The 12,741-nt window shown below is 37.1% G+C and overlaps 1 protein-coding gene across 7 annotated transcripts in view; it reads left to right on the forward strand.

Moving 5' to 3' along the window:
* BACH1 (BTB domain and CNC homolog 1) overlaps positions 1–11,750 on the forward strand; it is a 61,654-nt gene extending 49,904 nt beyond the window's left edge. For all 7 annotated transcript variants that reach the window (XM_072614804.1, XM_072614809.1, XM_072614810.1 and 4 more), the window contains one exon: positions 8,077–11,750. In XM_072614804.1, the coding sequence (XP_072470905.1) occupies positions 8,077–8,526 (450 nt within the window). In that variant the 3' untranslated portion in view covers positions 8,527–11,750. The remainder of the gene's footprint in view (positions 1–8,076) is intronic.
* Positions 11,751–12,741: the final 991 nt, after the last annotated feature.

Consider the following 12,741-nt stretch of genomic DNA (forward strand, 5'->3'; position numbering starts at 1 on the left):
TTACCTAATCTCTAAAATGAGGAAGTTGGAGTCTTTGCAATTTATGGTCCTTTCCTAAATCAATGATGTCATGAATTTACTGGGTTTGTCATTTATAGGTGAACTATTCTATCTCTAAGAGTTTTTGGTGTGTATTCATGAAGTAGTTTTAGAATGCATTGTTACTGTGTTAGGCACTTTAGAAATGCTTATTGACTTGACTTCTTTTATGTGATGTCACTATTAGCTCTGAAGAATAATGTCTGCATTAATTTTGAGGATCTAAGAATACCACCAGTCCAACTTAGTATGCAAGTTCTAGCACTGAAAATTAAGTCAGCTCTTATAGTAGTAAAATCAACTAGATCAGGTATATATCAAAGAATGAGAATCTGAATTTGCTAGGGCCCTAAAAGACCAATGTGACCTAACCTGTATCGTAATAAAGGACCATCTGACCTTTGCCCCTAGATCTCTAATGAAGGAATCCTATTTTACTTTTTGAATAACATTAACTTTTTATGGAAATTTTTCCTAACATTAAGCTTATTTTTCATTTCTGCTACTTAATATGTTATTCCTAGGACTTACCTCTGGGGCAGTCACAACATAACTCAGCCATTTTCCATTTTTTTTTGCCAGTTTCTTGTAGTTGTTTTTGAGGACCTGGATATTTCTATAGAAAAAACAAGCTTGCTAATGAAGTTTTTAGTTCCTAACAGTGGATTTCTATTTGGTACATTTAAATTCATATAAGAGCAAGTGCCTAACTTGAGCCACCCATTGGAGGTGGAAGGTAAAAATTTATTTAGATCATAGTCACTGGAGATTTGATTTTGGTTGGTTGGTTGGTTTGTTTGATTAACCAGTCTCAATAATAATATTATAATCAGATAATCAGCTATATATCTGGCCCTGTTCTAGGTTGAATTCAAATACAGAGAGTTGAACTATCCATTATTCAAGGATAATGCTGAGGTAACAAACTTGTGAGGCTGGAAGGATGAAATAGGAAGTTTGGGAGAGGAGCGAGTTTTGGGGGAAAGATATTAAGTTCAGTTTTGGCCATGTTGAGTTTAAGATGTCTCTGGGACCTTGTTAGAAATGTCCGGTAGATAAATGATGCTGTTGTGGGATTGAAGCTCAAGGAAGAAGCTGAGGCTAGAAATATGCTTCTGAAAATCATTTGCCTCAATGAGAATTAACCCCTTGGGAATTGATGAAGTTACTAAAAGAGTATAGAGGGGGTAGAGAAAAGAAGGAGTAGGACAGAACCTTGGGAAGTAGCTACAGCTAGAGGGTGTGATACAGATGATGTAGCGAGGTGAAGAGTAATGTGGTAAAAACTCATTGAGGAGAGCTATCCAGAAAGAGACAGTGCTCAATGGTGTCAAATATAACAGAAAGGTCAAGAAAGGTTAGGACTAAGGAAAAACAGTCATCAGATTTGACAGCAAAGAGATCACTGATAACTTTGGGGACAGTAGTTTCGGTCGAGGGCTTAGGAAGGAAACCAAATTGCAAAACACTTAAAAAAAAATGAGTGAGAGGAGAGGCAGTAGAGTCAGCGAATGTAGGCAGCTTTTTTAAGCATTTGACTGAGAAAAGAAATGGTATGGGGATTGAGTGATAGGATCCAGGGAAGGTTTTTTAAGGAAAGGAGAGACTCAGGCATGTTTGAAGTCAATGAGTTAAGGAACCAGTGGATAGGTAATGGCTGAAGATTTCTAGAAAATAAAGCAGTGATTTGAGAATGCAATATTCTGGAGAAGACAGGAAGGGGGGGATCAAAGGCATTTACAGAGGATGTTGGCAAGAAAAAGAGCCACCTCTTTTTCAGAAGTTGGGGGAAAAGAGGAGAGAGTGGAAGATGTCACAGGGGTTTTGAAGTGAAGAGAATTGAAAAAGAAAGTGTAGATATTGTATGGTACCAATTTTCTCAATGAAATAAGAGGCAAGGTTCAACAGAAAGGAGGGGAAGAAATCATTTAGGGAGGAATGAAAGAACTGGACCCCATTCAGCTTGGATGACTTGAATTTGTACTGTAATCAGTCAGAATGGTTGTGAGATTTTTTTGTCTAACTGTGTTCAGTAGCTTATAAATAGGAGTAGAGGAGGTGAATGGAGGGAGTAATCTAATCCTGAGGCTTGGCAGGAAAAGATTGGTGATAGGACAAAGGTCCAAGATATTAGAGAGTTAAAATAGCTAACTTTTGGATTGAGATTTGAGAGGGAGGAATGTGAAGTCAGAGCCAGGGTAGTAGCCTAAGGAGTAGTGAGGGATTGGAAGTCTCAAGGAGAGCAAAGAATAGATTTAGCTGGAAATTGGTTGCCCATTCCCCCACCCCAGCACACTTGCATCTGTTCATAGACTTGCCACTCTACCTTTCCTTTTCCTAAGGGCTCAGCTTCAGTTCAGCTTTTTTGGGGAATGTCCTATATCTCCACCCTGGAGTATGAGGCTAGGGGGCTTTGAGACACACACACGGACACAGACATGCTCTCCCTCTCCCTCTCTCCCTCTCCCTCTCCCTCTCTCCCTCTCCCTCTCCCTCTCCCTCTCCCTCTCTCTGTCTCTCTCTCTGTCTCTCTCTCTCTGTCTCTGTCTCTGTCTCTCTCTGTCTCTCTCTCTCTCTCTCTCTCTCTCCCTCTCTCCCTCTCCCTCTCTCTCCCTCCCTCCTTCTCTCTCTCTGTCTCTCTCTCTGTCAACCCTAAATGTGCCTCTAACTCTAGGGTGCTTACATACACAGATGCACACACACACACCTTTCTCACACCTTTTACCCAGTCAAGGTTTCCAACCCAGGGATGGAAAGCAGACTTTTTTTCTGTGAGTAGAAGGGGAGCCCAATCTCTACCCCATCCTTTTCCTCCAGCATCCTCTCCACACTCTCTGGAATTACCTGTGTCAACTGGAAAGGGGCTGAGCTGGAGCTGAGGGTATCAGGCCTAGTTGAGAAGTAGCCAGATTCACCTATTTCGTTGCTGTTCAAGAGATCTAGGGAGAAAGGGGCTAGAAAGGGTGAAGGAGGTTGGTGATCCTGTTAATTCCCCCTTGGCCTGAGCTGGCCTTCCTAGGCTTGTGTTGTTTACCTTTGGAATGCATGTTTTCAAGAATATCTCCTCTCCAGTTTTTCTCCTTCATTTCAGAATATCATCCCCTACTCCTAGGATCAGTTTCATCTTCTCTCTGTTCACATTCTACCTTTGAACACATTTTGTTGGTTTTACTTTTTAAACAGTTTTGTTCTTACATTCTGTGGCATCCAGATACCCAGCCATGCAGGTTTATGGGGTTCCCATGTTCACTTGCCTTTTGCCCCTTCCCCATCCAACTTGCTCATCCTTCCTAAATATTTACCAGAAGGGCTTGGGAAGAGATGGTGGATATCATATCTAGTTTATTAAAAAGTGACATTGATGGGTAAGTGGGAGCCAAGGAAGCTGCTCTCCCCTTTCTAACTTCCCATTCCCTCCCACCACGCCCAACCCTCCTTTAGCAGTCTTCATGTTTGGAGGGTTAAGAGAAGGAAGTCCAGATGAGGTAGCAGAAAGAGTGGTCCTGGACTGGGGTTTCCTATTTGTAGTTACTTATATAAAAATAAATTCATTTTAAAAAATACAGAAACTTTTTGACATTGTCTGGTTCAGCCTTCTTTAGGCAGCCTATTAACTCTGCTTTGCTCATAGGAACTCTGGATTATAGCTATGACATTCCTAGTATTTTTCATTTTGGGGTACCTTTTAGGAGGTGATTAGTGGATCATTTCTTTCCTTACTTTGCCCCCTGATTCTAATAAAACTAGGGCTATCAGTTTTCATTGGTGGCTTCTTGAGGTGTTGTGTCCAGTAATGTTTTTGAGAAAGTCTAGTGATTCTTAAATTATCTCTCAAATGTTTTCGCACAGCGGTTTTTTTTAACTGCTATCTTACAATCTTATTCTTTTTTTTAATCTTTTGATTTTGTTCTTATTGACTTGAAAGTTTGTTTAAAAGAGGCAAACAGGCCAGGTGACATATAAATTCAAATTGTTTAAAGCTTGCCAAAGCTAGCGAACATGTAAGTACAAGAAGCCAGAATGTGAATTCTGACTGACTGATAAAGAAATGACCAGCCGTAAATACGTTTTAGAACAATCCCAATCTCAAGATTCAAATTTGTGATCTCCATACATGTTTAAGCATAATATGAGAAAGGAATTTTCTTAATTGAATAAGTGGTAAATATAATAAGATAAGAGAGTTAACAAAGTGTCAATTGAAATTATGACCCCAAGATATCTGTATTTTCTTTACTATTAACATGACATAATATAGTACATATCCATAAAATATTAAGATAAGAAAGGTCTCACTGTTCACGATAGTGTCTCGGGTTAAGGCACCTTTGTCATGAACAGACACATGCTATGGCCAGCTTCACCGGGTCTTGTTGGCACAGGAAGAGGCATTCTCTGAGTTTACTCAGAGAGCAAAGAAGGGATAGCTGTGAGGCTGAGGGGTTTATTCTGATTGAGTAGTTCAGGTTCTGGCCCTTACTGAGGTTCCAATGATATCCAATGACTATCATTCTATAATTTTTATTATCTTATAGAGTTGTTGCTTTCTGTCTTGTCTATTCAGGAGTACACTTAATATTTTAAGCTATTCTCTTCTTTTTTTCCACAGTGCTTTTATTTCATGGCCCCCACCCCCATTTCCCCATGCTTCATTTCTTCTAGATATGTAGTCTTCGTGAAAAATCCATTTTTCCGCTTTGTGGGCAGTTGTTGTAGTGTTTCTTGCTCCTTTTTCTTATTTGGGTTTCCTTTACATTTATTTTTTGACACTGGTTAATGTTTTCTTTGATTTATTCATCTCTCCTGCTTTAGTTCCAGAATTAGAGCTTTGTAACTAGGATCAGGCTCTTCCACCTACTGCAGTCTTTGGTATAGTCAGACCTTGCTTGGTTTCACCCGTTTCTTGCACTGACCTCCACCTCCTCGGAACCCATGGATCTTTGAGGTTCAGAATGATGGATCTTCTTATCTGTCTCTGATGTCTCAAGATGGAGTGATGAGTATCTTCTTAAAGCACCTGTGTTGTTCTCTGAGTGCTATAGTACCATAGTTGTTGCTGCCTACTGCTTCTGCTGTCTTGGACTTTTGAGGACCCTGCTTTGAGGTTTTCTCAGTGGTATCCTCTCCTATGGCTTCCTCTGGGCACAGTTTTATAACTGTGTGTCCCTGTCCTTCTCTGGACATTTTCCCAGGACTTTTGGCTTACCTCTTATTCAGATTTTGGCGGGGGGAGGGGGGGGGGCGGGAGATGGGGGAAGGAGATGAAGTTAATGTACATTGTTTTTAACTGGATTTCTTGATGATTATATGGTCTGGTGTGAACTTCAGGGTTCAGCAGCTCAGCTGAGGTAACACGTTTTACACAAAGCCTTGCCTGACTGTCTCAGTTGTTAGCATTTTTCCCTCTCTAGTTTATCTTTATGTACTGTTTATTGCCGTTGTCCTACTGCCCAGTAGAATATTCTCTTTCCTATTTTGTGTAGTCTTTGTAATCCTAGCACCTGGAAGAATGATTGCAAATAGCCACTTTAGTGAGTGTTCATTGAATTGAATTCTGATAAGGCTTGCACCAATTTTCTCTTTTCATCCCAGCATTTGCTGTTTAAGCTTAATAGATTGATGTTTGTGGTTTTAATCCCCATGCCCTTATTGCCAGTTGGTATTAATTATAGTTTATACACCATCAGTCAGCTCCTAAAACAATTCTTTTGTTCAAAGAAAGGTGATTTATCACTATATTTTAACCACTTCAAAATTAAAATAACTTATTATTATATAGCAATTACATAATTGTTGGCCCATCTTTTCCTTCTGAATATTCGTTCACCTTTATCTGAACAGTTATAACTGTGAATAACAAGTGAATAATGACATTCACTTGTTTTTATTATGTGCTTTAATTGTATACAATAGTGCCCTGTGGTCATTAGATAAATACTTAAGTTGTATTGATTGTATTTATTAATCAGTTTTGCAGAGAAAAGGAAGTAAAACACTGAGTTCCAACTCTAAAATAATGAGATATTTAAAAAGTTCCGAGAGACATAGTTTCTGAGTAATTAATCATTTTATTCGTAAACTAGGTAAGTGGCACTCTCAAATACCAAAGACCCTTCATGGAGCTTACTCAGCGTTTGTATGCCCTTAGAAGGGTGGGTGTTCCTGAAGATGGCAGTCAACTTGATTGGTTAACAGTTAATGAGAGAATTAATATTATATTGAGATGTGGGCTCATTCTAATGAGGGTCTTGGGGGTAAGTGACTTGGATCACCCTACGTCTTGTTCTAAGAGACGTATCAACGTACATATTAATGAGGAAATCCACCGCTACCTCAGTGAGCAGAAATCTACCCAGTTGTCTAAACTTAGAATTTCATTCATCCTTAGTCTAATTCAATATTTAGTTATTAATACAAGAGAGAAATAATAATTTATCTCAGTAATTTAATCTTGCTTTTAAAACTGAAGGTACCAAACTTAGGGCAAGAAGGACTTCCCTTTCTGAATAGTTGACTTTTGTCATTTATATATTTACTGCATTAGGATTCAGTACAGGTGTGTTGTGCTTTTAAATCAAGAAAAAAACTTCATATACGTATATATTTAAAATTAAATTAGGAAGCATTTACATTACAAAAGAAATTTATAGTTTCCATTCTTTTTTTTTTTTTTTTGAGGCAATTAGGGTTAAATGACTTGCCTAGGGTCACTAGGTAGTAAGTGTCAGAGGTCAAATTTGAACTCAGATCTGCCTGCCTTTTAAATAGTTTAAAATTTAACTTGAAGAAATTAGATTTTCCCTGTCCTTGCAGGAATAGTCCTATGTAGAATATGTATTAAAAACTATAGGCTATCCTTTACCATTTCTGTTTTAGAAAAGTTATTTTTTTATCCCAATAAGTTGTCAATAAATAAAAAGTCCCCATTACACCAAAATATTCATAGTAGCACTGTTTGTGATAACCATGAATTGGAAACAAAGTAGATGACCCTCAATTGGGGAATGGCCAGTAGATTGCGATATGTGAATGTAATGGAATATTATCATTTTGTGAAGTTGGGAGGTCCACAAGTATTATACATTGCACATGTTTTTTGGACTTTTTCAATGTATTAGTAATTTGGGCTGATTTTTTTTTCCCCTCTTTCAAAAAAATATTTTTTGTGTGATGGCTTTCTGGGAAGGGAAGAGAGAAAGGACAGGTACTCATAACAACTATGATGATGTCAGAAACAGAAAAAAATTGATAAAAACTTAATTTTAAAAGTTTGTAAGACAGTTCTTATCTTCACATAAAACAATGGATCCAGCATTCATTTGTTTAGCAACTTCAACTCAGAGGATAGCCAAGAACTAGAAAACAAGAACAAACACATTGCATACACAGTAAAATCTTTTTAGCAGTCCATATGAGTTTTTAAAGTCTCATAAGAGAAATCTCTTGAATTCCCTCCAAGGTGATTTTTCTTACTCTAACCAACCTGTTAGAACAGCGTATATTTCTGTTAGAACATGTATTTGATTTTCCAGCCCATGGCACATCAGACGAGTTTCTCTTGAAAAGCAGCAAAACATTTGAGGGCAAGGAAGGAAGCAAACAGACTGCAGTAGCTGACACGAGCTCATATTGTAGCAGTCCAGTTAATTTATTGCAGTAGTAAAAAGTTCTATGTTATCTGTCAATCCCAAATCATTAAGAAATTATATGAGATCAGGAAAGAGTGTAGTATCTTTTAGAAGAAATTCTTGCAAAAACAGTTTCAAAGTTTTTGGTGTTCAGAAAGATAACTGTCAGTTATTTGGAGTTAGGCAAGTGGAGAGCCTGCAGCCTTGAGGCCAGATGTGGCCTTCTAGGTCCTTGGGTGTGGCCTTTTGACTGAATCCAAGTTTTACAGAACAAATCGTTTTATTAAGGGATCTGTTCTGTGGAGTTTGGATTCAGTCAAAGGGCTTAACTAATGAGTTTCTAATGAGTGTTGGTTTCTATGTTAGTAGGCCAGAAAATACCATGGATTTTTTTTTCTTTTCTCTACAGCAAAAGGAGAAGGAGAGTTTACTAAAGGAAAGAGATCATATTTTATCAACACTGGGTGAAACAAAGCAGAACCTAACTGGACTTTGCCAGCAGGTATGCAAAGAAGCAGCTTTAAGTCATGAACAAATCCAGATACTTGCAAAGTATTCTGCCTCAGATTGCCCACTTACATTGTTAATCTCTGAAAAAGAAAAACTTACTCCTGACTCTGAACTTTTGCCACCATCGTGTATGGATTTACCTCATGGGCTGCCAAACGTTCCACTGGCCAGAGAACAGAGTTCCCTTTATCCGTGTGTAAGAGAAACAAATGATTCAGCACAGGAACCACAGCAGGATTCATATCAGAACTCCCCACGAACTTCATCATTGCTCATAGGACAGTGTTGTCAGAGTGGCAGCATCACGGATTTCTGCCAGGTGACTGGTAAATGCTCCGCTGATGATTAAAACTATATTTTATTTCCTTCCTACCATTTACTTTTGTAATCAATTTTTTTGTATTAACATGAAACTCAAATATAGGTTCCATACAGTAGTTTCTGCTAAGTTTGCTGTTAAGCATGTGTCTGTTAAGTTGATATTATCATCCCTATGACCTCCATCAAAAAGCCAGAGATAGCTTTTATTAGAAAGCATTTTGAATTAGAAGCAATAATTATATTTGAGAATATGGCAGATCTTTTAAAAATCACATAAGAAGATAGTGGTTTTAACTTGCTAATGTTAATATTGTCCTCTATTTAAAGTAAAACTTGAAGTGAATGTCTGGAACATTCTGAGAAAGTCTGGCACCTTTTTTTTTGGCTGTTAGTAATCCTTAAAAGTTTTAAAAACATAAAAAGCAATCAGATTTCAAGTCGTCAACAAACTTTTATTAAATGCCTGCTATGTTCCAGGCACTGTGCTAGAGATGCACGGAAGGGGAGGGACAGTTCATGCCCTCAGGGAGTTTGCAATCTCCTGGGAAGACAGCATGCAAACAACTATGTATGAATGAGATACATACAGGATACATTTTGGATAATCTTGGCGGGAACACACTAGTGTTGAGGGCTTCTTGCAGAAAGTAGGATTTTAGCTTTGACTGATCTTAAGAAGCCAGGAGGAAGAGATGAAAGAGAAAGTAATTCCAGGCATGAGATAGTCAGTGAAAATCCAGAGATAATGGGAGATGAGTATCTTGTATGAGGGTCAAAATAAAAAGGAGGCCAGTGTCACTAAATCTGAGAGTGCAACATTTCCAAGTCTGTACGCTCTACATATTTTTATTAAGATAAAAAAGACTTTCAGCTATCAATAAATAGACACATGCCTATTTTAGAGAAAACTTGGCAGATGGGGGTTTATAGGCCTCCCACATTCAGAAAGTTGGGAAATAATTTTCTATAAATTAAGTATGAAATTCTGTTAAGCAGATTTCTGCTAATATAGAAGAGCTGAGTAATCAGGTAAATGTTTAATTTATTAACAGCCAACTTATGAGTCTTTTGGGGCATATTACATGACACCACTACTGAATTACATTTTAAAGTTTGAGATTTAAAGCTTTCCCCTGAATTAAATTTTTTAAAGTTTTTAATTTTCACTGTTAAAGAGAATTAAAAGGGGGAAGGGAATTTGCAAGAATTCACTAGACATGGGTTAGTCAAGAAGCATTTATTAAGCAATGTGCTTTTCTGACATGTTGGGACGTACTTGTTGAAAAGCACTCAAAATTTGAGTAGTATGGAAGCTTATAGGGTTACATCCACTTGTATAGTACAAAGACACAAGCAGACACCTTAACCTGAATGTTTTTGTAAAGTTCTGCATTTTAATTTGGTGTGTAAAATGGTTTTTAATTCGACGGTAAAGACTTAGTTACTGAGGACATTGCATTGAAAAGGTACCCAAAAGGAGCTGGTCCTTGGAGTGGCTGGTTCCATGACTGGATTTATCTTGATGACCTATCTTAGAATGACTTATCATGAAAAGTATATAGTTGTTCTGAGAAATAAACTCATAGTGTATTGAATAACCCTAAAAATACGCTTGCTATATCTTATATTGGGACCAATCTTAATATTTAGAATTTTTTAAAATTGTAATTTTCTCCCCCTTTTTGTGGGAAAATTCTCTAGTATTTTAATTGCTTATAAATTATATATAATTATAGATGTTGTAACAAGGAAATGAATTCAATTTTGATTTATTTTCTATAGGCTTGAAGAAACATTTGAAGTGGTCTGGAAAAATACCATTTTTATAATTGTAAATCACATGTAATAGATTAAAACAGAATTGTATATAAATGATCTCATGTAGCCATTTTTATTTCATTCTTGATTTTTCAGCTTCACACAGTTGAGTGTAAACTTTTTTCTGATTTGCAAAATGTCAACTCTGGTATAAGCCAATGGCTAGAATCTTTGATTCCCTACCTCATTATACACATAAATGTTTTTCATATCAGCATGTGTATATGAAAAAATGTCAGATAATCTGCTCTTATTACTACTGTAAGTACTGGCAGGTTTATTCAGTATTTTATGATGATGCCTCATTGTCTCCAAAGTTTAAAAATAATTTTCACAGCACTGGGTTTTAAATCTACATATTCAAATATGTAACTAAACTAGCCTGAGGAATCCTTTTCTAAGGTTTGGCCAATAATTAAAATGTTTATTTCTTGATACTGAATATTATTCCTTATAACCAGCATGTAATACACATAACTGCACTACCTCATATGCAAGTGATTGTCAAGTTATAAAACAGAAAAGTACAGAGAATATTTTAAAAATTTTTTAAACATTTTTGCTTTTCCCCTTCATAAGGTGGGGAAGTTTTTATTCTGTATATTGCATAGATTATGCACGCAACAGAATGACAGTATGATGCAGTGGATACTCTTGACCACCATTTGCAGTCCTTCACAATTTACTAAGGGTGTATTCATTGTACATGATATGCAAAGTCATTTGCCTTCTGTCCTTTGCTTAGTGTTTCAATGTCCTATGTAATTTTCTGAAAGCAATTACATTTAACACGGTCTTAATTGTATTACTTTATTTTTCAGACTTTTAAAAAATAATTTTAATACTAAGGGCAAATTATGTGCTACTCAGAACTAATGTGAATATAATTTCTGTGCTAAATAGTTTTCTTATTTTTAAAAACATTTGTTGAAGATTAATGTTTAATCATCCACATTTTAGTAATTAGAAATATATATATACGCACTAAGAATAAAGATTGCATGTAGATTCTGAGTTATATTGTCAATTTGAAAGAAAACATGGCAATACTATAAATTCTCAGGTGAACTTTTTTTAGTTATGAAACATGTATTTTGAACTTGTGTTTTAAGTGTCAATGCATGTAAAACCATATTTTGAAACTTTTTGGGCAAAATGTAAACTTAGCCATAACAATAAAAAATGGAATATGGATTGTAAAATCTGAAATAATAACATCTTTGTATCTTTCATCAGCTTTCTAATGTAACAAAATCATTATCCTTCCTAATAAGGCAAGATCATATTAAAACTGTAACTGTAATATTTAAGTTATACCTTTTTCATCATGCTATTTTTTAACCTGATGTTGGTTAAAAATAGCCAAACCACAAGGTATTAGTTTCTTTGATTCTTGGCAATAAATTTACAATTGAATAAATACCCTAGAATGTATTTAATGTTGAGTATTGTTAATTTTTTGTTTACTTGCGTGTTATGGAAATTTACTAATCTTGGACTTTTGTGAAAACAGTGAACCTGGTATGGGCTTTATGTGAACATAAATGTTAGTAAATTATCATATGTAACAGGAATCGGTATTCATCCTAGCATTCAAAGATCTATTTTTTTTTTTATTTCCTTCTTCAGCTGTTCCAGGTAATCTACTTGAGCTTGCGAGAAATTCATAGTCCCTTCTGAGGTTTCAGATGGAAGTACAGTCTCAGCTCTGACCTCTTTGGTGTTTGTGTTTTGGTCCTTATCCCCATAGAAAGATTCTATGGTTTTTTCACTTTTCGTCTGCTTTTTCCGATTCATGATGTTGGCTGAGTGTTGTAGCTTCTGGTTCTTTCAGTCAGAAGGTACAGATCTTTGTGTTGAGCTGATGTGTGTCTAGGCTTAAAAGCAGGCTTTTGTTTTTTGTTTCCCCAATCAACCCTGGGGTTAGCTTGTTAGGTATGTGGGAGGGGTGGTCTGGTCTCAGGAGATCTCCTCAGCTGACCTGAGGCAAAGGCAAGGTCAGGGGATGGTGATCCCAGCTTCCCTATTGTCTTCCCTTTTCCCCTGAAGGGCTGGGGCACGCCTAGATGCTAATGCGTGTTCCCGCCCCTCCTGGGGCTTGTCTCCCGGTGCTGAGGCTTGCCTGGGTCTCAGTGCGAATTTTCTCTGCCCTGGGTCGTCTGTCCTTCCAGATTGCCTCCGCCACAGTAGGAAGAATCCCCCTTTGCTATTTTTCTAGCCTCTGGTGTTATGAGACTATTTGCCCCCTTCTGCTGTTCCCGCTGATCCAGGATTTATCTGGGGAAATATTTTATGGTTCTTTCACGGTCATCAGGGGGGAGGAGAGAGCATTTACTGATCACTCCGCCATCCTGGCTCCCGGAAGTTCAAGTAGGTGACTTACCGAAGTTTAGTCTTCAGGCTGAAGGTTTCAAGGGCTGCTGCG

Source organism: Notamacropus eugenii, chromosome 5 (genome assembly GCF_028372415.1).
Source record: "Notamacropus eugenii isolate mMacEug1 chromosome 5, mMacEug1.pri_v2, whole genome shotgun sequence".
Taxonomy (NCBI): domain Eukaryota; kingdom Metazoa; phylum Chordata; class Mammalia; order Diprotodontia; family Macropodidae; genus Notamacropus; species Notamacropus eugenii.